Consider the following 24,937-nt stretch of genomic DNA (forward strand, 5'->3'; position numbering starts at 1 on the left):
TGTCGCTGCTCTGGTCGGCCCAGAGGGCAGGTGAGGGTCTTCACTGAGCGGCTCATTCTTTACTTAGAGCACAAGTATCTGATGCAACTGACTGTTGGGTCTATTGTCCAACAGAGGACAGAAAGAGACACTGACTGTCCTTCACACAGCATCTCTCTGCATGAATCCTTTCAGCAGCAGAGTGATGAGCCTTCACTTTGCATCATTCTTCCTGCAGTCTGAAGATGAGAGCGTCAGGTGAAGCCTCCTGTGTCCCCGTGTTGTTGTGTTTCCTTCTGCATGACACGCTCACAGTCTGCAGCTCGTGTCAGACCTTTACAGCACATCAGAATTAGTGGAGCCTTGGCCTACTTTCCAAACCATCGAGGAGCAAATAATCAGCCCGAGCTGAGGATTTGTCTGGCACTCTCTCAAAAGTCTCGCATGCTTGTGAAACATCCTATTCTGCAAGTGATGCGGTTTGAGTGTGTGTCTTTGACTGGCACCTTACTGAGACTTGTACTGCCATCTAGAGGCTGCTAGCAGATGGTTCATGGGGGAGGTGCTGTGTGTCCTCTCAAACAGCACCTGACTGTCTGTATACATGGATGTGCAGCTGATCTGTCTGTCTGTCTGTCTGTCTGTCTGTCTGTCTGTCTGTCTGTCTGTCTGTCTGTCTCTCTGTCTGTCTGTCTGTCTGTCTGTCTGTCTGTCTGTCTGTCTGTCTGTCTGTCTGTCTGTCTGTCCTCCTGTCTGTCTGTCTGTCTGTCTGTCTGTCTGTCTGTCTGTCTCTCTGTCTCTCTGTCTGTCTGTCTGTCTGTCTGTCTGTCTGTCTGTCTGTCTGTCTGTCTGTCTCTCTGTCTGTCTCTCTGTCTGTCTGTCTGTCCTCCTGTCTGTCTGTCTGTCTGTCTGTCTGTCTGTCTGTCTCTCTGTCTGTCTGTCTGTCTGTCTGTCTGTCTGTCTCTCTCTCTGTCTCTCTGTCTGTCTGTCTGTCTGTCTGTCTGTCTGTCTGTCTGTCTGTCTGTCTGTCTGTCTGTCCTCCTGTCTGTCTCTCTGTCTGTCTCTCTGTCTGTCTGTCCTCTTGTCTGTCTGTCTGTCTGTCTGTCTAATGTAGGCCGGAGCTCCACCTTAACGCTCTCACCTAGCTCCTACTGCGTGTACATTCTCCTGTAGAATATGGTTGTCATGGTGATGGTTTCAAAAAGTGGGATGAGTTTCAGCAGCTGTTTGGTGTCAGCTGATGACGTCCCCTCAGTCTGATGACTTTGAGTTCACCTCGACTGTCTCTGTTTTATTTTCGCCGCTTCACGTGTGTGGACGAGCGTCAGACGCTGCATTAAAGAAACCAAACCTCATTTCTGCTACAATATTGAGTGACTTTGGACGCTAAGCTCCCCTTGATCAAATAAATCGTACGTCTCCGTGGTAACCAAACAATGACAGCACTTCACTTATTGCTAACCGATCTGAATCTTGAGATGAAACTGAATCTCTTCTTTGCTCTCGTACTCATGACGTGATGACTCGGAGAGGACAGAATCATTTCTTGACTTTTCCCTTTGTGGACTCTTTGTCTTCCTCCGCCTCCGTCCCAGACTTCCCTGCTCCTCCTCACAGCACAGAAGTCATGCCAGTAGAGTGGTCCGGTGCCAGAGCTGGCCCTCAGCTTTTATAAAGGAGCCGTTTGTTTCTCCCAGTGTGGGAAGCTTTTTCTTATTATACAAATAATCCAACAGCATCCACTGAAAAATCCCAGAGAGACAGCCTGAGATCATCAGAGGCTCAAAGCCTTTTGAAGTCTTTTCCACCTCATTTCAATTCTTCCTCGTTGTTATGAACGCCTGCGCTCTGATTCTACTAAACCATTCAAATATCGCAGCCTCTCTTCCACTGATTGCGTCCCACAATGATTTTTCTAATCACCGTTTTCATCTTGCTTTAATTAAACCTTTTGTTGGCCGCAGACTCGGGCCATTATGCTCTCCGTAATTCACAGAGAATGGATTAGAAAATGACTAATACCTTATGCTGACCTTTCTCAACCGCTGCCTGCTGGCGAGGCGATGCAAAGTAATTTCCCCGACATATTTATCAAACCGCAGCGCACCTTCGACTTAATCCGAAGGCTCCTTTCATTAGCCCGTTAATTGAGCACCGCTGGAGAGCGTTCAAATGTCTCTCAGCAGCTTTTGAAAAGTCGCCGTATGTCCGATCCAACCTATGCACGTTAATTTAAGGTCGTTAAACCGGCGTTAACCTCCACGTGCACACATCCATCACACACACACACACACACACACACACACACACTCCCCGTGTTTGATTCCTGATCTGACTGTGTGCTGCAGTAAACACACTCACACACACCTCGGAGTTTAATGACAGTAATTACAGGATTCTATTCATCCCTTCACACAAAGCTGCCTGTCATTACGTGTAATGACCATCAAACACATTTCATATCGTTAGCAGAGCGTCTGCAGGTCTGAATACGGTTCTACTGTTATGAGCTGACCTGTGATTGGTTGAGACATGTTTACCACACAAAGACTCCGTTTGAAGGAGAATTGTGAAATAAAGAGAGAGAGAGTGGAAAGGAGCCACAGGTCGGATTTGAACCTGCATAGATGATAGCCATGACGTAACCGCTAGGCCATCAGTGCCGCCCAAAATGTGCATTTAAGGAAATGTATTTATTGTTCATATTTCTCTGGGAGACAAAAGACTGCAGACCGTCTGCCCTCTGTGGAGCTGCACGGATATTTGTGTGCAAAATGTTCCAGAAGATCCTCAGAATAAAGAATAAAAAACAATCCTCCAGTTACAGTTTTGGACTGAAATACTGGACAGGAAAGATGTGGCTGTTCTGCACAGTAATCAGATAAATCTACCACAGGATTAAATCACTGATTACTATTCAAAGCATGCCATTTTTCCTTCCAGCGGGAGGACGATAATTGTTATACATCGCCTGGCCTGTATGAATAATAGGATCTAATCAGAGTCACTCCTAATCAACCCCCAGAGGCGTCCTGGTCTGTGCACAGGAAGCCCGTGTGAAGTGTTCAGGCCGTCCAGTAGATGGCAGTGCTTCCTCAGCTTGTGTGGGCTGAACGCTGCGAGGATAAACCAGGGACAAAGGTCAAATAACATCTCACTGTTGACCACGAGCGGGTCAACACACAAATGTCCCGGGGGACCGGCGTCTCCGGAGCCTCCTGCTGATACTCAGAGCCAGATTTACCAGAGGAAGAGGCACAAGTCTCATTTCCACCTTAGCAAAATGAAATCAGAAGCTCCTGGGATTTCACTCTGACCCTCCTGACTCTCCCCGCTGCTGAGTGATTACTGAAATATTAGAGGCTGGAAGGTGTGCGGCTGTATTAACCTCGGCGCTGACATGATAAACATACATATTTAACAGAGATAATCTGCTCATTAACACCTCACTTCCCTCCCTCATTAAGTGTCATTTAAAGTGTCCCGGAGCAGGCTGCGCTTCATACTGTACTGTTTAATATAAGGCTAAATGCCAATGCTGTTTGTTTAACGCTTAGTGGACAGGAATTCCTTTGGTTGGCTTCAGACCTGCATGCCTTTTATTGGCTTGTGTGGGATTTGGGCAGGAAACCAGAGCTAATGCCCCCTCTCCCACTTCAAACGGATGCCAGGCACCCTTAAATGTCATGGGGTGGTTAGAGAGTTGAAGGAGGTGGAAGAAAAGGAGGGAGGGGGGGGTTTGGAGTGAGACACCGGGGCTCTCCGGGCCAAAGAGAGAAATCCAGCCAGGCCGGGCTCGGAGCTTATCAGTGTGTTCTGGACGCAGCTTCACCCAGGCTGTTAAGGCAAACCAGATGCAGTGAAGGTTGCTCCGTGCCATGACGTGTCAGGTACAGGCCGGCTCGAGCTGAGGCGCCGCGCTCGTACAGGAGGAGGCCGGCGTACACTTCAAACTCACTGCACATGTACAGCAGACCGGGTCCACCTGCGGCCCCTGGGACGACTCCGGCCCTTTAATGACCTCAGTCCTGCCCCTCGCTCCTTGAGTCGTGTGGGTGTCTTCACGAAAGTATCCTTTAGAGACTGTGAGCGTCACAAACAAGGGAACCTTTTCCTAAAGTGATTAAAGCAGTTTGATCGGTCCGATCAAAGGCTGCAAACAAACGGTCCTGGTGGATCTGGAACCTTTTCAAAGGATCAGAGCGGGAGGCGTTCAGCTTCTGCTTTCAGGACAAAGAGGCAGAGTGCAAATAAACATTTATACCAGCTCATCTGTCCTGAATCAGCGAGGACACTTTATCGTCCGCGTGCTAACTCATCCCATGCACGCCACATAACACAGTGAATGTTATTGATTAACACCCCTTCAGTATTTATTTGGACAACCTACACTCCGACCCCGAACCTCAGCGCCAACCTGCAGACTTTCAGGGGCGGAGCCTCCTGTGTGGTCGCCCGCACGCTCTGGAAGTCATGTTACATGTCTCACTGCTCTTATTACTCACATCTCTTATCATTCTGTTGTCCTCTTTTTTCCAAATGTTAGTGGCTATACTGGACCACTGTAAACGCAGGAAATAAGATGCAACTCAGCAGACCAATCACAGGGCTCGTAGCCTGCATGGTGCATGTCAGGCTGAGTATGTAGGCTTCTGTGTAGAACCTGTGTAGTCAGGCTTTGAAGCACAGGGACTCTTGTGTCAGAAAAGCATGAAACATGAACATCTCCTCTGACTCGTTTCTCTTTCCCCTCCGTGAGAGCTGCGCCGGCGTTAGACTGTCGCCTCCTGCCGATCGTCTTCTGGATCTGACAGCCTCTTTGTAAAGTTTTGAAGGTTTCATGGTGTCGCTTTGATTCCTCAGCCCCATGGACTTCTCCTGTTTTTAGACTGCCATGTTGCCTGGTTTATAGCTGAAGTTTCAAAGCCTGTTAGTGTGTGTTCTGGGCTGCGTAGGTCACTGAGAATCCCATGGTGCCTTTCTACTCCTGCCAGCAGCAGTGTTTATAGGATTTTGTCTCATTTTCTCCAGTGTTAATTTATTTCCATAAAGGCAGCCATGACACATTCTCTCCTCTGCTTTCAGTCTTTGTGTGGCTTCACTTTACTGCGCTTTGAATTTCTCTGCCTGTCACTCTGCGCCGAGTGGAAGAAAAAAACAGACTGATGAGAGCAACCCATCCGGGCCACTTCCAGCAAAAGATGAGGCTCCGCCCCTTTTGTAGGTGTAAACAGTCTGAAGGGAAGCAGCTTGGTCAGGTTAAAGAAAGTGTGTGTGAAGTGTGTTGTTGTAAATCCACTCTGATCCTGTATTTGATCATGTCTATAAACCCCTCTATTTCAGCCCTGCTCAGAACAGGCTGTTTCTGTGTCTGTAGCTTTAAATATGTAAATGAGCTGTGTCTGACCACGCCCCCTCTCTGGAAGGGCTCGGGTGAGAAGGCAGACTACAGTCACATTAGAGTTAGACGAGTTGACATCCTTTGTGACATTTGAACATGTAGACAGGAAGCAGAACAACACACACGCTGTAACCATGGCGACGACAGCAAAGCATTAAGTTCGATGAATGTCCACAGGGAGCTAGCAGCTAGCCACATTTAGCTCACCCATCATGTGTAATTACTCCTCAGTGGCTGTTTGACGTCTGAGTGTTTGTGTGGTGTGTCCGTGGCCTTGAGTCAGTTTGGCAGACAGTAAGATATCCCGTCTCTCCTCAGGGGGATGACATGGAGCTGATTTGCCCGTCTTTTCATAACCATTAATGCATAAATATATTGGTTTCTGACCCGCGACCTTTCTCATCCACTGAGGAGCGAAACTGGTCTCATGGCGTCTCCTCTCAGGCTCTTTGGACCTCAGGGGTCCGGGTCAGCGTTTGGTAGTGTTTGTGCTGTCTTTCTGTCAGACTCTTATGATCCAGTGCCACTTAAAGAGCGAGATCAAGGCTGAGAAATGAGGCATTTCCGGGCCCAGGGGTTTGTTCCTACAGCACAGTGGATTACATTACAGCTTACAAAGGGGAGACGTGACTCATTTCTTAATAAACCTTCCGCCCTGCACACAAACCCAGACCATCTCAGCGTCTGATCTGCAGAGAGAAAGCTGGCAGGCGGGATACAAAGCTTCGAGACGTGTCTTTACAACTCGCTTCAGATTCTCTGATTCTATCCACTTTTATCTTCACCTTAAGAAACAGTGAATCATCCTGACGTGTCGTGAGGATGAAAACGCTTATCACATATCCGGTGGAGAAAATCTCTGTCTGCTTCTGTGTGTCGTCTTTTCACTCTTCATCGTCCTTCATGCAAAATATAAAACAGGAAAAACACGAGTCTTTGTTTGTGTCTTTTCCTTTTTCAGGCAAAGCTTTAAAAAGGTCAAATAAAAAGACAAAGACACGGATGTGTAACAAATTATATTCACGACTCAAATGCATTTTTCTAAACAACTTAGACCATTTTGAAAACATAATAAACATTTTTATATTTGGAGGTAAATCACCAACCTTCACATTCTGGACGATTCCTCCTCCAGCTCGAGGATCTATGTTTCTGCCTGAGACCAGAAGGCTCGAGACAAGACTAGGACATATAGGGACCGAGTCAACACCAAGACCAAGACCGAGGCAGGCTGTGACAGAGACTAGACCATCAAAACTGAGTCAAGACCAAGACCTTACATATCAATGACAGATCCTCTTCATACAGTAGTTTTCAAAGCACCACAATGTAAAAGTCATGAACCTTGTTTGTTTGTTTCGTTCTCCTGATGAGTCCAGATCAACGCGTTAGAGACCTTTGAACAGCTAGCTCTATATGGCCATCATTTTCCGTTGTGGAGGTGTTTCCATTGCGTTCACGTCCCTGTCCGTCCAGATGAGTGGTAGTGGATCAGGTTGGACCTGTCGAAGGACAGGCTGCTGCAGGGAGGGGGCGCTGGGTGGGGGCTGGCGAAGGACGACAATTTGGGCGCTAGGTCCCTGCAGCAGGATGTCGGTCAGCTCTTCTGGAGTGGAGTTGATCACTGGGACACCGTTCACCTCCACCAGTCTGGAGACAAAAGACCAGTGTTATCTGAGGACAAGTTAGAAACGTCTTCAAAGACTCTAAAACGTCCTCTCGCCATTCTGCTCTTTACGTTGCTATTCAGACTGTAAACGATGCTAACTCATGGTAGAGGAAGCCAGACGTCCTCTCCGGCTAAATAACCCAGGAAGCCCGGGAAAGTTGGCTGTCACTCCCAAAGTCTCGACTGTTGTCACACAATAGCCGATGGGATCTGGAAGTGGAGGCGTAAAGATCCACCCTCTCCTCCAAAAAGGGGATTTCTGTTTGACGGAAAAGAAACGACGACAAAACGCCAAACATGCAATGTGATAAAATCAGTCAAAAGTCAGACTCTCCTGAGTCCCTCAAATTCTGAAATGTTGCAAGAATGTCTCAAATAGCAAAGGCAGTCTTTGTTCTACTGGCAATCAAATCATTCACAAATCATAGATTATGGAATTTTGAAAACATCACGTCTGCCCAGAGCACAAAAAAGACCTTGATTAGACTTTATTTACGACAACCTGGATAAACTGTGACAGGGAAATAGCTCTCATTAGCTGTGTAAAGAGCATTGGCATGGACGCTGAGCGAAGCTCAAAGACTCCTCTGTGGTTCTGTCTGTACTGTCATTCTGTGGCGTGGCGTTCTCCGAGAGTGATGTCAGCGGTAAGTGTGTGTGGCGTGAATCCTCAGGTGTCTGAGAGCACTGGCTATATATGCATGTACATGTTTGAAGGCAATCATTTTTTAATTACATGAAGTTCACTCATCCATTTATTTACACTCTCGCTTCCAATTCAGCGCTTGCTTGTTTTGGACCGATATCTGAAGGGTTTCCATGGCGACCGAGCGTGGAGAAATAGAGCGATGACAGAAAAGGGCGGTGTGATCTCACCCTGAGCTGGCGTCTTGTGAACTCTTCCCACACACACTTGTCATTAAGCCAAACACTCTACCCTGCTTGTGTTGGTGTGTTACCTGTCGTCCACACAGAGGAGAGAGTCGTCCACCTTGACCACGACCAGCCCGCTGCCCTCTCTGTAGCAGCACGTGAAGCCGTACCGGCCGTCAGAGTGTTGGTCCTCCTGTACGAGCAGCAGCATGGCGGGAGACTGCGGTGACACCAGCTGACTCAGGCTGCAGATCGCCAAACTCTTTTTCCGAGCTTTCTCCTGAAACAGCGAGAGCACATTCACACGAGTGAACGCACGGCAGAGCCTGCGCCGATGGAAACCTTTCACATGGTAGTTCGTAGTGTGTTCATGTAATTGCATCTAAAGTGACCCCTCCCCCACCCAGTGTAATACAATCTCACCTACATGTGCAGCATAAGGAGGGTCACACATACAGAACACTTCCTAAGAGGAGAGAAATACATCTTTTCCATGTGTCAGATGAATACAGCCAGGGGATAGTTAGCCTAGCTTAGCATTAACCTTAGCTAGCCTAGCCTTCTTCAAGGCTACCAACACCTGTTACCTCTCATGAATTAACTTGTTTTAAATTTTTAGTTCGACTAACATAAAAAAATAAACAAAAAGTTCAGGCACCAAGTTTTGTCTTGACAGGAAGTTATTTTCTGTCCCACTGCTCGATGTTTGTATTTTCATCACACTGCTGTTCAGCGTGTTTCCAGATGATCTCTGCAGTGGCTTTAAGTTGAGCATTTTGAATTTGCTTTTCCAACAGCACTCGTCTCCTTTTCCATCGTTAATCAGTGACTCTAAAGCAGCGTGGAGCTTATTAGAAACATGCAGAGGCTTTTTAGCTCGGGTACAATCACTTCTATCTGAAGCAGTTCCACTGCCCGCTTCCATCGCTGCAACACCTGTTCACCTGATAACTGCTCTCATATCTGGCAAACCCAGGGGCGTCCAAAACGGCCTTCAAAGCCCCGCCTACCTTCTCTGGTCCAATCAGATCCAGAGCATTCAGGAGCAGAATCTAAAGTTAGAAGGAGGACATACTGGCTGCTGCATTGTTGTCAGAGAAGCTTCAACACAGCAGGTTTCCTTCATGATCACACAGGAAGAGAGCAGCTCTCTGGTTGGTCCTTTACAGATCACAGAAATAAAAACATAGAAGTCATGGATACGTAACGCTCCAGCTGCTTGAAAGTCAGAAGACCACCAAGATGTGATGATTAGCTTTTCGAGGAGATCACACCACAAGTAGCTCGGAGGGATCAGTAAAAACTTGTGAGTCTGACCGCTGAATTCCAAAGTTCCCTTATCCAGCCTCATGGCAGCCCCCCCTCGTACCCCCCTCAACGCCATGTGAATGCCTCACAGCAATAGATGCCGCCTGTCCAGGGTCAGAGGTCAAATCTCAGGCCTCTCTCTCCTGAGACGAGCGGGCCAGACAGGATATATTCGCGGAAACGCAGCTGAACTCCCTTGAAAAGCACCTCCTAATGCGCATGATGTTTCCCTTTTAGCTCGCCTCAGAGTTGGACGCGAGCCAAGAGGCAGGGGAATTTTCTCTTCATATTCTTCTTGTTTGTTCAAAAGATCGAATCAAATCCTTCATCTACCTGGGCCAAACACAGGGCACATATCCTGTGTACTCAGCAGACACGTCCAGGGGACTGTTAGTGGGCAATTAAAACACAAGTTCAATTCAATCGATTCTGATTGGACTTATTGTGGCTGGATTTCCAGAAGCCCACTGATGAGACACATGCATGTATTTATCATCACATGTCTCGAGTATTGCAACTGATTGAAGTTGGTGTCAGTCTGTCTCACCTGCTGTGGGTTCAGATCTGCCCTTCACCGCCTCCCTGTGAGGTTTGAGATGCCACATATGTGACGACTCTGAGATCCACTGATCAGCTGCTTCAGACCTTCCCGGGTCGAAGGTCAAGCTCAGGGACGACCAAGCCTCAAAAGGCCTGCCTCGTCAAAAGGCAAGGCAGGCAACCAGTTTGGGTCCCAGGCCAGTAGACGGTGGGAACGCTCCCTGAGGGACCCCATCAGACTCCCTCTCGTTGCCAGTGGAAGAAAATGAAGAGGGATTTTCATCGTGTGAGTGAAAACGGAGGAGTCATCTGGACATGCTGCCGATGAATGATTGCATCGGGTCCTAATGAAGTCTAGAACCGTCACTGTCAAGACTTTCCAGCCGCAGCTCAGACTTTGGCTTGATGTTTTCTTTTTCAATCCTTTTTTCCTTTCCTTGGAGTTTTAACATGTTATTACTTCATTGTCATATTGTTATTTTAGCGGCACGTTGATTTTAAAGCTGCTTTATGAATAAGATTGTCTTGTTAGTGGACACAGGCTCTTAAAGCATGTGAGACGAGTCGGCGGGGAAAGTCATTCTTCCACTTTTCCCTGTTCAGGTGTCAGTGTTTAGATTATGAAGCGTCCTAAGCTGAAGAACATTTGTAAAATAATTTCCGTCCTATGTTGTCCTTCCCTTCCTCCCTTTCTTCTCCCTCTGTTTCTCTTCCTTCTTCCCTGTCGGCTGCTTTTTTCACGCTGTCCGGTTGCGATGGATCCTGAAGATTAGGCTGCCGATGATGAAATATTTCCTTATTGTCTGAAATGCGGGAGCAGCCTACAAAACCAAATACAGGGCGGTCTGCTCCTTATTAGAGCAGCAGCTCCATCAGTTCCCAGGCTGCTCCTCGGCTCTGACCTGTGTGTTAACTCTGATTAGGTCATATGATAAACATTAGTGCTGCTGCTTTTCCCACAAACTCAGCACCTAAAAAAGCGTGGCCCCGGGGCAGCAACGTGACACGGGGCACCTTTCAAAGCGGGAGCCGCGTGTGTCCTTTCATGGCACCTCGTTAGGGCTTCTCCGACGGGATAAAAGAGCCACATTAAAAAAGAAGTGGGCTCCTCCGGGGATAGATGCAGATAGTTTTACACACGCTGGCCCAGTTCTCCTCTGTGCTCTCAGTGGCTTTTGTCACACACATTCCATTGTTGGTATGGTCACAGGCTCTCGGATGTCAGCTCTAAACATCATTTTCTCCAAAAGAAAGTGCGTGTTCATCTAGAGGAATTCACTGGGCCTTGTGTAGCGGCTCTCACAGCGGGGCTAACTGCACAGCTTAATGAAACAGAGAACAGTGAATGGAGCTTTGTGTTGTCACTCAGGGGAAAAGTGAATAAGATCAAACATGATGGACACTGTGTTGTCACATAAAGGACTCACCACCTCTCCCAGAGCCAGGTCATTCCCAACGCATGAACGTCACAGCTTCAATAGAGCCCACCATTATCCAGGTGATGGTTTCTGACTGAGCTTCTCAGGAAGAACACGTTTATACTGTCATGATAGTATATATACCTCACAGGCTTCTCTCTATGGACCCTGCTTCATTTGATCAGTGTGAACACAAACGCACCATAAAAAGCCCTTGATTAATCCGTTCCCAGTTCAAAATCTGTGCGTACGTATTTGCACTCTCGATCACATTTTAACATGTCCAAGACTTGGAAAACGTGCACATAGTTAACAAAGTCAGTACTCACAGATTTGTAAAATGTGAAATCCTCGTTCACAGTTCTGTAGACGGGAAGGATTTTATTTTTACTCGAGCCTTCGGGGATTCTTTAGAGCTTATTGGTTATAAAACATAAAGAGAAGAAAGCTATCACTTCATGCTCGTGGGCTGGAATGATAAAGTCCAGTCAGGTTCAACTGATTTGGACGTCTCTGCTCTCTGGACATGTCTGGACATGTTCAGGTGTGCAGTGCGTGTCTGAAAGAGTCCTCTTAAAGCAGTCTTACCTTAACCAAGCTTTCCTGCAGAGCGTTTTGAAGGTGAGCCACCTGTCGGGTAAGATGAACGATGGAGATCTCCTCCTTAAACACCTGACAGTTCAGCTTCATCTTTTCCAGGAGACGGACGTCCAGCTGTCTGAATGACCAGAGGAGACAACAGAGATCATGCAGGTGGACTAAAGACGACGTGTAGTTCACATGATTAGAATTTCACTTCAGTTAAATATCTTTTTCCATGTTTTTCCTTTAGCGTCTTTGACTCTGAATGCCACCCTGCAGAAGACTTCTCTGAGCCCCTGCTGGACAGTTTGGAGACCTGCAGGTTGCACTTAAGACTTGCTCATATAAGCCCTCTCTATGCAGAACGTGCACCAAAGGTGTGGACAGTCTTACTTCCTCTTGTGGGCGGCGGCGTTGTTCATGTCGTCTCTCAGCGTCTGCAGACTCTGCTTCTTGTCCATCAGTCGGCCTTTAACCAGCTCCAGCTTCTGCTTCAGCTCCGCAGAGCCAAGTCTCTCCACTTTCACGTCTCCGTCCATGCTCTTTAGCTCTGTGCAGAACGCCACCAGGCCGTGATGCAGCTCCTGAACCTAGGACAGACCAAGACCCCCGTTTGTGTTCAGTTACAGACGTCAGCACACTCCTACAGCCGTGCTAGATCTAAGTATATCTGATGTCAGGTGTGCATGAAACAGGACTGACCTGGAGGATGACATTTTGCAGAGAGTCCACCTGTTGGTTTAGCTCCCTGATCCTCTCTTCTTTGGCCGGCTGGTTCATTTGGACGCTTTTGTTCATGTTCTCATTGGAGCTGCTGACTTCCTGCTTCTCCTGTGAAGCAGTCGCCGTCTTCTCCTGTGAGATAAACAGGTTTCTTGTTCATTGCTATAAGTCTGGCACAGCATCGTACCTCGCTGATAAATGTCGACAAAGTCAAGTCACCGTTTTGCACAAGTGCAGCTCCAGCTGTCTGTTTTCTGATGAGGACGTCAGAAGACTCCCGATCTGATGATCCAGCTGAAGCTCGTCTGAAGACTCTGGAAACAGAAGCACGTGTACAGAGTTAATGTGAGTCTCTTTTCATCATCAGGATTCTGAACGTCTTGTTTACCTTGTTTTTCCTTCAGTTTGAAGACGCTCTTGTCTTCTGTCACTCCCAACATTTTCATACATGAATCCATGATTTTTCCAACAGTGGTCTCCTTCGGCGTTCTGAGGAGAACGATCCGCTCTGATGCTGCAGCACAACGAGAGCGACCCACAAAGCCGGAGGCCGACATTAATCCGGACTCTCCATCTTTTATAACTTTAAATACTGACGCATGGCGAAGTGCTCATTTCTTACTCACCATTAATAGTGACCTCTATGAGCTGGGAGTTCCTCTGTGCCGTGAAGTTGTGGTTGTTGTTTCTGTGTTGTAAAAAGGCCGACATGAACATAAATCCTTAGTTTTTACATTTCTGTACGTCATGCTGCGTCTCTACCTGAGCTTCAGAGAGCGTCGATTCATGCTCAGGCAGCTGACGTGTGGAGAGGACTTGGACTTGCTCATTGACACCAGCGTGGCAGTGAAAGCCTCGACGTTATCAGGACCTACGGACTCTGCAGGGAGAAGACACGGGTTCAACGGTGTGGTTTTAGGTTTGTCGTCACGTTGAAGTGATAGAAGGTTACCGAGCAGAGAGTCCAGTCTCTGGCTGATGCCGCTCGGCGGGTGCAGCTCGTTATAAATGGCCGACAGTAGCAGCTCTCTGTCCTCCAGAGAGGTGATATGAAGGATGTCCAGAGTGTCCACATCCACGGAGGCAATGTCTGCTCCACGCAGCTTCGCCTCTGAACGAGAGAGACAGTCATTACAACTTCTACACACACCAATCAGGGAGTGCAGTACCCATTCTAAACACTAGGGGCAGAGTTACAGACTGCTCCTTGTGTTGCATGTTTATAAAGTAATAACTGAATAATGCCTGGTTTGCATGCTTGGAACTCGACTTACTTGTCCTCTGTGATTTTTGTTTTTCAGAACCATAAAAGTTCTGTTGCATGTTGATGAGGAAGATAAGTTTGTTATTGCATACTTCTCTTTTCATTGCGGTTTAGATCATAAAAGTTAACGAGCTCACGCGTTCTTGTTTTACTTTAAATGTAAACTCATGTAACGCGTTTCCTCTGACAGTAAAAACATAATGACATCCATAAAGAAGTTCTGATTTCATCTGCGGTGAGGATTATCAGATTGAAAACTTCATAATTAATAAACTTGTTTCCTCTGACAGTAAAAACGTTTTGATTAAATCTGCTCTCAGGATCCTTCACAACGATGATGTCATCTGTTGTTACGTAACCAGCGGGCTGCAGGAAGAAGACGGTGTTTCACCTTTGATGAAAGGGAGACATTTGTGCAGTCCAACGCTGGTGAACCACCGACACACGTCGTCTGTGTTCATCTCCTGCAGAGATTTGGCTGCCTGCTGGTCGACCTCCTGCAGACGATACAAAGAGAGACAATGAGTCTGACCCTAAAGAGCAAGGTCGACCATCATGGAGCTCTCAGCCGCTCACATACAGAGACCATGGTGGGGGTATATCAAGGACCTATAATGGGGATTGCTTTGTTTTCAGAGCCTGCCTCAAGTGGACATTTGAGGGACTGCAGGGTGTTTTTTGCAGTTCACCTTTTGCTTCACTTTTCAACACTGTTTGGGGAAACATCAACCATCCGGGTTCCTCTCCAAAAAATAATGTATGAACATGTTCATTGCACTAAACATTGGAGAATTCTCAGATCTCGGTCCCAGTGTCGGAGTGTCGCTATGGTTACAGCGAATAGCTGCTGGGGCGGCTGCAGCGAGAATCAAGACTTGTGTGTTTGAGGTCTTTTTTCTCTGCAAAGAAACAAGTCCCCCCCCCCCCCCCCCCCCCCCGTCGTGTTGAGATGTGACACAGCTTCAGTATTTCGTTTGTTTTGTCTCCATAAAGCCAGTAAGTGTCGGGATCTCAGCTCGACATGATGCACAGACATGAATCACTCTAACATGTGAAAACCTATTTAACAGGAGGCAGGACATCAAGACAATACATGGTTTAACTCCTCCACCCTTAATCATCGTCTGAGCCGCTGAGTCATGGACACTAAGTATGACTGTGCTTAATAACCCAGCTTTGGCATATTACAGCCTGATCATGCATTAGTGTTGATGTTTAAGGTGCGCTAAGACGTGTTAGCTTTAGCTGAGAATGTAAACACGGGTGTGTATGTGATCCGTGCGTTAGTCACAGATTCTCTGTTTATGGTGTTCATGGGAAGAAACATCGAGTGCTGCCTGCTAAGAAGAGGCTTAAGACCCTGACTGTGGAGTCTGCTCCATGTTCACACACACATTAAACCCTGTTGCATCACATTTGACCCAAAGCGTGTCAGACATTCAGTCTCATTGAGAGTTGATGCTGGATGATAAATACAGGACTTGAGCGATTCAGCCTTCAAAGGAGACCAATACAGGTTTGTGTTTCAGAGGTTTCGTCAAGTCCTCGACACACAGACTCAAACCTGCCGAGTCATTGCTCTGACGGATCTGTCAGCTGTCGTGAAGGTTCTGATGGTATACGGTACCTTCGCTGAGAGGTTTCCGTTCTGATCCGTGGTCGGAGGCAGATACGACGCTGAAAGAAAAACATTGAAAAGATAAGTTGTTGTCTGAGGCCGCCTCCTCATTCGTCCATCATCTGATCACACCCGACTCACCAACGGTAACGCGTCGTTGAGGTGACTCCTCCCCTTCTGTGCCGTTGGTAGTTTGCGTTAAAGTGTGAAAAGTGGCGTTTCTGGTCAGTCTGTCGTCAAGACTGCAGGAGCGCGTTATCAGCCTCTGTCACGAAATACAAGTTTCACTTAAATTTAGACGTCTAATCGATTTACAGTCAGCTGCACGAGAAGGCTAAATCAGATAACGCCGGTCCCTGCAGGAATGTGCAGAGACTCGACCTTTAATACAGAAGAGCTGCATGTGATGAACAGTATGAAGACATCATGAGAAAACTCTTTGAGGGGACATGTTCATTGATCGGCCCTCGTACCCGCTGGTGAGGGAATGCGTCCATGTTGGCGGCGTGCGGCGGGAGACAAAGATCAGCTTTCAGCATGTGTGCACAGCTCGCCTCTCTGCTGCTCAGGTCATCTGCAAATGAAGCAAATAAAATAGTCAATAAGTGAGTGAACAAATAAGGATTCAGGGCTTCTCTTAGTCTGGGAAGCAAGCGGCGTGATGAAGAACTTGTTTCACCCTTTTAAGGCCATCGATTCCTTTGTCGGTCTTTTTCTGGCGCTCAGGTCAACAGGTCTATTTGCAGTTTATTGCTGATACTAGATGCAGCTCGATGGGGTTGCTTGGAAACCTTTTAGACACACCGAGGTCCGTCTGGTCGATGACATACTTCTCTGTTCTTTCCCACAGAAAGCTCATATTATTACATTTTCCAAATGTCACTTAGTCAGCGCTGCTATCATAACAAGCAAGACGAATGAGGCTGAGAATATGGCATCACGCTCGACTTTCTCAGGGTTTCATAGAAGAGATGAGTTTAAACTGCTTCTCGGTTTATACCTTTACAAAAAGGGAAACAGTAGTCTTTCAAAGAGTTAAGGCAACACAAATCGTTTAATTTCTTCAACACATGTTTTTCATTTCAGGGGCCGGTCTCTGAAAGGCCGGTTTGACATGGACGGAGGTTTAGATGGAGGCAGAATCAGATAAGACGCTGTAATTGGTTTATGTGTGTCAGCAGAGGAATCTTGTCTGGGTCCTGGAGAGACAGTGGAGGGGGGGAGGGGGGGGCGGCGAGCTGGCACTGTGTTCATCACCTGGCTCGTCTGTGAGTCAGAGGTTCAGCCGACAGCGAGACAATCTCAGAACGGTCCTGACTCGAAAAAGCGATGGTTAAATGTGAAGCCGTGCAGGAACCTCAGACACAACACAGTGTCTTTGAAATCCAGAGAAAATCGCTTCCAGTCCCGCTCTGCACCATGCATGGGAAGAGCGAGATACCAGTACACCCACCATACCACAGCAGCCGTGCTCAGACTTCACACAGTCTGTGTCTACCAGGGAACGGCCAATCAAAACAAAGGACAGCAGATTTTGGGCAGGCTAAGGGACACAGTCTGATGTTTCCTTAAAGGGTGAAATCACCACAAACAGAAGGATGGAAGTCGTTCCCAGACCGGAGCGGCTCCTTTTAGGACGAAGCATGAGCGAGTCCTCCGAGCTGTGATTGGCTAGAAGCTACAAAAACAAATGACATCACATACCTGTGCCAATTAGGGCGAAAAATCTGTCGTCTGTGAAGGTTATAAAATCATTACATCCTCGTTCAGCAGTTTGTTCTGATCAAGTCATTTGATTGGCCGAGAGGGGACTATTCACTGGATGTATCACTCGGCCTTCTCACGGTCTGTTATCATCACAGCAGTTTGGGTTAATGACTTTAAACTGGTCTGTGGTAACCATGGAGACGGGTCTGACGTGTCTGAGCTCACACATCCTGATTGAAAAGTTGACCTTTGACCTGACTCCGGAGGAAACGTTATCAAGCTCACAGCGAGCTGTTTATTGAGTGTTGAGTCAATACAAAGCAGTTTGTCCACCTTCAAAATAAAAGCATCAAAATTCTGTTTGTCAACCTTCAAAATAAAAACACAACATGTCATAATGTCTGTAAGAGGGACACAGAGCAGGCAATGAAATATTTAATGGGTGTAGCGTGGACAGTCAGTGTGGACAGCGAGCGTGGACAGCGAGCGTGGACAGTCCGTGTGGCGTGGACAGCGAGCGTGGACAGTCAGTGTGGACAGCGAGCGTGGACAGTCAGTGTGGACAGCGAGCGTGGACAGCGAGCGTGGACAGTCCGTGTGGCGTGGACAGCGAGCGTGGACAGTCAGTGTGGCGTGGACAGCGAGCGTGGACAGTCAGTGTGGACAGCGAGCGTGGACAGTCCGTGTGGCGTGGACAGCGAGCGTGGACAGTCAGTGTGGACAGCAAGCGTGGACAGTCAGTGTGGCGTGGACAGCGAGCGTGGACAGCTGCTACACGTGTAAAGAGAGAGAGAGAGGATGATTCTTTAAACTGAAATAATGTGTTTCTTCTCTTTAACATTAGTGTTGAAGTCAAGACCACACTAACCGAGGCCAGAGTGCTCCGAGACCGAGACAGCGAGCGTGGCGTGGACAGCGAGACCGACACATGTAGGGATCGAGTGCTCCGAGACCGAGACAGCGAGCGTGGCGTGGACAGCGAGACCGACACATGTAGGGATGAAGTGAAAAGAGAGCGAGACCTTTAAAGAGACCGATTTCATTTAAAACTATTAAAATGTTTGAATGAAAGAAAACGCTTCACCCCACTTTAAGTTTTCTCTGAGCGTTCATGCACACACTGAGCAATCAAGGTTTGGTGCATGACACACTTTGACAACCGTTCACACACACACACACACACACACACACACACACACACACACACACACACACACACACACACACACACACACACACACACACACACACACACACACACACACACAGCGGATTAGTGACCAAGCAAAGCTTTAGATTCAGAACTTTTCAGCACATTTATGTAATGAATAGGCCGAGGCGATGCTTATCGTTTCCAGTAGTATTGTCCTCCCCGGTTTGAAAAGAAATGAAGCTCTCTGAGAGACGACCGCGGGAGGAGAGCATGCTGAGTCACAGGAACCCAAAACCTGGGAACCGCCTTCCGGGCCTCGCACTGGGAATACACACACAAAGGCTAAAAAGGGGAACTTCTGCAGCTCCCACAGGAGGCGTTCTAGGTGCTGTAGCTTTGTCACATAATGACTTCAATTTCTCCTGAATGGGGAACTGAAACACAGATTCAGATCATGAGCTCATCAGCTGGGTGGAGCGGGCCGTTTGTTTACCTCTCGATAAATACGTTTGCTCAATGGAAGCTGAAAGGTGGAAACACAGAGAGCTGAATGAACTCACCCAGGTTGAGCTCGGTGAAAGATAAGAGATTTATCCCAGTGTTGCAGCTTCCTGTGACGGAGAGAGAGGACCGTTAGCACAACCAGCAAGGAAACACACGCGTCAGCTCAGTCTTTTTCTGTTAGCGCTGAGGATGGCAAGGCAAGTTTATTTATATAGCACTGTTCAGACACAAGGCACTTCACACAGAGCTTTACAGACATAAAAACAGAAAAACATTAAAACAGAGTTTAAGGAAAGAATGCAAAATACATCATTAAAAGACGGGATGCAGGTGAAAATACTCGATAAAGGAACAACTGTTAAAACTATTAAAAAAGGAAGAATGTGTTGCAGTAAGGCAGACAGTATATTTCTAATGTTCAGCCTGAGTGAATAATAAAGTTTGAAGGCTGATTTAAAGGAGCTGAGTGTGCCGGCAGTCCTCAGGTGTTCAGGGAGTTTGTTCCACAGGTGAGGAGCGTAGTGACTAAACGCTGCTTCACCTTGTTTGGTTCTGACTCTGGGAACACTGAGTAAACCTCTTCCTGAGGACCTGAGCGGTCTGGATGTTTTATATTCTACAAGTAGATCTGACATGTTGCTAAGAACGCTAAACTGCGTGGATGACGTGTTTGGGAGAGCATCAATAAACAGGCGCTGAACTGCAGCGTGACCTTTTTGGTCTGTGTCCAAAGACGTTGCAAAGCTTAGCTAGCTACTTCCTGTGAGTTTGCTAAGCTAGACATCATTGTTCCTCTTAAGAAGAAGTGCTAAGTAGTAGCATTAGCTTGTTCCACATCTATCCTCATATCTTTATCCTGCCAGGGAAGCAAACAGCCATGTTGTCCAGATATCAGAGTGCTGGGGATGTTTTCATTCTGTTGGACTCACTTTTCTGAGCGTACTCAGGGAGAGGAGCCACCTGGAAGGCGTTAAACAAGAACCTGGACTTAGTTTTCTCTTGATCCCCTTCTCTGCCTGGCACAGCCTCCTGTAGCTCTGCACACTGATCCCTTTCAGACTCAGCACTGACTCGACTCTCAGCCAGCGTCATCGCGTCCGATGGCTGCTCTGACTCCGTCTTCTCCTCACAGCTCTCGTGGTCACACGCTGCGAAGCTTCCATCGCTGCCCGATGTGTGCGTCGCGCTCTCCTCCGAGTAAACGTCAAAGAACTGATCATCGTCAGCGATGTCAGAGGGAGTGGGCGGGATCAGGTTAATGACAGGTCGTGTCAGGAGGCTTCCAGAAGCCGGCGTGCTATCAGTGCCACTCTCAAACAGTAAAGCCTCGTCCTCGTCGTCCTCGTCTTCTTCTCCGCTGGTGGCTCGCTCGACCCGTGGTTGTATGGGGAGAGAAGACAGGGGCCTCAGTCGCTTCTTGTTCAGGGCCCTCAGGCAGGCAGACACGGAGCTGGCTGAGCGGGCCACGCTGCTTCTGGAGGTCACGGGGTCGTCCTCAGACAGGCTGAAGCTGCTGTTAACTATCCCCAGATCCTCCACTGTAATCTGGATAACCTCCTGCTCACCTGATCCCTGTTGATCTGCGTTTGGAAGCCGAGGGCCCCCATTGATCTTCTCTTCCTGCTCCGGCAGAAGATTGTCCCCCTCGCCTCGCAGACATGAGCAGCAGAACATCCTGCGTGCAAGGCGTGGAGCGCTGCTTCTCCACGGGCGCCTGCGAGGTCGCTGTTTCCCTGCGTTTGCATCGGCCATCGTGACAGCTGCTTTACTCGACACGGACACTGAACCCTCCTCGCTTCAGGATGATCAGATAAACCTGTGCAGGCTGAGAGGAGACAAACAACCACCCACACCTCGGAGATGTAACTCTGCTGCAGCGTCGGCACACAGCACAAACACTCGTCTGCAACATGTGTTGCTTAGGAGAGAGTAAATGAAAACACGGGGCGCTCGGTGAACACTTGAGATGAATGCACGACTGAATCAGCCCGCTTTGATATGTAAAGCAGCATCATTGTAGATACAGCTCTGGTTTCAAAGGGCTCCAATAAGACAACAACAGCCGGCCAAAAATACATCTCAGCAAAATCAGAAGAAATGTTCTGAAAGAAAGGAGGAGACAGAAAGGCTGCAGGTGAACTCTTCAAAGAATGAAAGTGAGTGTTACTGCAGCTCTCACACACACACAAGTGTATGACGCTCCAGTCTGTGTGTGTGTGCAGGCCATGTTGTGATACTGTTAAAAGTCAGTGTTGGATTCCTCTGCGGGTCGTCTGCATCATTAGCAAACAGGTGAGAGAGTGTGCAGGCGGACGCTCGGCTCTTTTGGCCCCCATGGCATCAGATGACACTTCCTTCAGTGCGCAGGCCCGGTCCTGTTCTCTGCTACACCATAAGTCATCCAAGCATCAGCTTTAAACCATTTAGCCACACCACCCACACTGAATGAATGAGTGCCTGAATGAAAAGATGATATCTGTGCTTCTTTCTCACGCCTGTGAAGTGACAGTGGAGTGATGGGAATAATGAGTGTGCCAGGATCCACCTCTCCGCCTGCAGTCTGTCTTTGAAGTGAAAGGAAGCTCCTGCTGTTTGTTTCTTTAGCTCTGATGTTACTTTCCACTCTCGCCTTTCATGAACTTAAACTGTGTTTTAAACGCCAGAGCGTTCAGCAGCCGTCACTTTGTGCAACCTTCATCGTCTTCCTTCTGTTTTTAAAGTCGCTCGTTTATTTTCTGTCAGTGCTAAAACATTTCATGAGCTCAGTTCATTTGGAAAACACTGCTCGATGTGTGAATTACCATCGACCACAAAGGTTGACTTCATTTGGGTTTTAACAACACTGACTATTTTTCCCCAAATAAAAGCCGACCTCAGACGGAGTAACTATTCTTAATTTAGGCTTAACAATTTGTTGGCATGCAGTCGTATAATTTCTGCACACCAGCAGCAGATATAAGCCCAAGCATTGGATTTGTCTGGGGAGCGTCTCAGGTAGCAACGTTCCAGAGAGTCTTTGTTACAGCACCTCGAGGTGATTTGAGTGAAGGGGGGAGGGGGGGCAGCTGACTCTGAACAGACTCACCAAAGTGCAGTGAAAAGTGTTTCTATACCCGTGTCGCTCGGGACCCACATGATGGTTTCCACAGAGAGAACTACACGGCCTCAGAGCATGACGCAGCAAAGCTACAACACTGACTCACTTCCTCAGGGTCGCAGCACGTTTGCAGAGGAGACGAGGACAAGCATCAGGAAAAGAAAACATGGCCTCTCCCCAACAAACTGCTGCAAACAATTTAGCATTAAAGAGAAACATTTAAATGTGACTGACGCTGGGAACAGGTGTGCAAAACATGCAGTCATCTTAAAGGGGGATTTTTGAGTGCAGGGTCTTTAACTTGGTCCATGCTGCATGGACAACATCAGGGGGCGGTAGAGAGCAGATGCACAACCACTGACAGGATATAAAACAGAGCCCAGCACTTCTTAGAAAGAACTCTGGTATTCACAAGTCTGGATAAAGTTAAACCACACGAGTGCTTTTCATCCGCAGCCCACTGAGGCCGGCTTTCATGATATCTTGATCTGGTATTTGCAAGAATATCAAGTTTGGTCCTAATCCCTTTTACATGTTGTTTGAATATACACAAGCGGTAGGGGAACAAAAAGATATATGTAGGATTAATGTTCCCTCTCCTTTAAACGGGACATGTTTGAAATTAGCTGAAGATCTGCGACCTCTCTGGCAGATTTCTGAAAAATGTGTTCCTTATGATAAATGTGGAGAGACAGTGTAAGTGACAGAGCAGACAAAGATGAATGCTTCACAGCTGCTTTAGCCCGGGGCCGTTTGTGGGAGAGATGATTGAGACAGACATGGGAACCCACCAAACGTCTCTCAGAGTGACGGGGTACATTACAAACTATTTGTTGTTAGCTTGTTCTTTTGTGCACCACTTTCTCTCTGCGTGCACAAAGTGAGTCCACATCACAGGACTTCACTGGGTGACTTCACCTCCACGTCTCTGAGCATGTTCTGTGCAGAGAGCAGATTCTGGACGGCCCCCAGACTACCATGCAGCCAACATCAACAGCAGCCGCCCTCAGCTGTGGGGGGGGGGGGGGGGGGGGGGCTCCTCTCTGAAACACCTCTCGCTCGGCTGCAGCACAGCTAAACATGTTGAACATTTCCTGTGACTGTCATGTTTCCCATCGGCGTCAGGACTACGGGTCCACAGTCAGCTGTGGGTTCTGTGGTGAACATGACCCTGCTTGGCCATGCAGAGAACTCCCACAGACACACACAAAAAGAAAGAGGAGGCTTTTTCTTCGCTCTAATTCACAGAAGAGCAGAATGCTTCAACCAGCCTGTAATTGCATTTACTAAACAAGACAGCAGCATGAGTCACTTTCCAGGGGCAAGGAATGTCACCTCTTCCTGTGAAACCACGAGGAACGGACGGAGTTATTACTGCGGAATAACACTCACAAGCCTCTTTATATTGGGAGGGATGTTGAGCAACCGCAGAGGCCCAAACAAACGAGGGGGGTCTCTGAGAGTAAGCATATTTATCCGAGGATGTTGAGTCCTTAATTAAACATAAATCAACACATCTCAAATTGAGCCTCGCAGACGCCAAGTTCTCCTTAAACAGACTCATTCATGTTGCTTACACAAATCTTCCTGTTTGTCCTCGCCACCACCAAACCTCCTGGAAGTCCGACCAACTGTGCCAAATATTTGCAGTTTCCCCAGTGGCTGATACCTAATAGCATGAGAAAAGAAGTCCGGTGGGGAAGGGAGGGGTGGGGGGGCAGTGACCTTGAGAACTTCTGGGTTGAACTTTCCCCTCCAAACCCCCTCGCCTCACCCGCCAGTCCTTTGCTCCCTAATCAATTACTGTTGGCAGTCAGGAGACCACCAGTGATTAGCAGCAGCAAGGCAGACGTGGTTTGGGGGGGTTGGAGTGTGGGATGTCGGAGGCGTAGGGGGGGGGGCCTTGAAGGAGAGGAAAGAGGTCCAACAAACGGCTTTGATCAACACGCTGCCTGCAGAATAGCGTAGTGCAACAGGACCCCCCTGGTTTAAACGACCCTTGAACAATTTATCTGAAAGAATGAAAGACGGCATCCTTTTGTTTTCCGTCTCTCAGACTTTTGCACGGCAGCGGACAGCTGTAGACCCTGAACGCTTGTTTACACTCGCACATGCTCAGTCGAAACCAGCCGAGACCAACAGGCTCAAAGACAACGGCACGTAAACACCGACCTTTTTTGTTGTTGTCGTCGAGGACTTTGAAGCACGGGGAAATAATTTACAGGCTTCTTTTTTTGATGAGAATCAGTGCTGTTCCCACGCCCAGTGTGGCAGGAAGGCTCAACAAAATCATTTGTCTTAGATTGGCTGATTGGCTCTCTGGAATCTGAGAAAGTCTTTGACGGTGATGGAAGTTTAATTTGATGAGAGGAACTCTCCCCCCACACCCACCCTCCTTTCCATTTTAACCCTCGGCGCTCTCTCTCCTTTGAGTTTCTCTGTTTTATAGAGTGAGAGTGAGGCGCACGGAGAAGAGGGGCCCACGCTCCTGCAGACGTCAGATATGTTTGTGTCATTAAGTCGCCCCTCTTGTTTTATGGTCGGGGTTAATGCCGCGAGAGACGGTTTATGTGTGAGTGGGAACGAGCGAGAGAGATAAACACAGAGAGACAGATAAAATAAAGAAGAGATTAAAGAAAGAAGATGAGAACCAGACAAGCGTCGGCATCACAGCGTGTCCACACAAACCTGCTCTGCGAGAGGGGATCTCTGCAGACCGGCCCTCAAACAATTAATGGCATTAAGAGCAACACAGGAAAGCTTCAGCTAAACACTTGAGTCCACTCTTTTCCCATGGGAGCGCCTCTTTGTGTCGATGCCAAGCACTCCTCAGTGATTCACTTATCTCTCTGCACTGGGACGGCTTCGAGGGTCCAATCAAGTTTTATTTATAATGTCAGAGCCAGGATGGACTCGGACGGTCCTGTTGTTTGTCTTTGTCCTGACGTGGTTTTCACAGTCGGACAGGCGGGGGTGTCCCCAGGTTTTCAGGGCCCACTGGAAAGGTCGGGTGTGACCACCAACTCTCAGCTGCCAGTGTTTGCTCCTCTCTTAACTCCGTGTGGCGTGTGTGGATGAGACGCTTGCTTTGCAATGAGGCT

The 24,937-nt window shown here is 47.9% G+C and overlaps 2 protein-coding genes across 4 annotated transcripts in view; one reads left to right on the forward strand and one right to left on the reverse strand.

Moving 5' to 3' along the window:
- LOC306835993 (uncharacterized protein) overlaps positions 1–24,937 on the forward strand; it is a 114,951-nt gene that overhangs the window by 72,769 nt on the left and 17,245 nt on the right. The window lies entirely within an intron of this gene.
- LOC306835986 (uncharacterized protein) overlaps positions 6,400–24,937 on the reverse strand; it is a 22,943-nt gene continuing 4,405 nt past the window's right edge. The window contains exons 2-15 of the mRNA XM_079362833.1: positions 15,849–15,949; positions 15,517–15,640; positions 15,385–15,434; positions 14,149–14,254; positions 13,446–13,604; positions 13,256–13,373; positions 13,120–13,181; positions 12,882–13,007; positions 12,713–12,807; positions 12,473–12,625; positions 12,164–12,360; positions 11,777–11,906; positions 8,009–8,202; positions 6,400–7,030 (exon numbers count right to left, since the gene is read on the reverse strand). Of these exons, the coding sequence (XP_079218959.1) occupies positions 6,793–7,030; positions 8,009–8,202; positions 11,777–11,906; positions 12,164–12,360; positions 12,473–12,625; positions 12,713–12,807; positions 12,882–13,007; positions 13,120–13,181; positions 13,256–13,373; positions 13,446–13,604; positions 14,149–14,254; positions 15,385–15,434; positions 15,517–15,640; positions 15,849–15,914 (1,818 nt within the window). The 5' untranslated portion in view covers positions 15,915–15,949 and the 3' untranslated portion in view covers positions 6,400–6,792. The remainder of the gene's footprint in view (positions 7,031–8,008; positions 8,203–11,776; positions 11,907–12,163; positions 12,361–12,472; positions 12,626–12,712; positions 12,808–12,881; positions 13,008–13,119; positions 13,182–13,255; positions 13,374–13,445; positions 13,605–14,148; positions 14,255–15,384; positions 15,435–15,516; positions 15,641–15,848; positions 15,950–24,937) is intronic.

This window comes from Symphodus melops, assembly GCF_947650265.1.
Source record: "Symphodus melops genome assembly, chromosome: 15".
Classification (NCBI taxonomy): domain Eukaryota; kingdom Metazoa; phylum Chordata; class Actinopteri; order Labriformes; family Labridae; genus Symphodus; species Symphodus melops.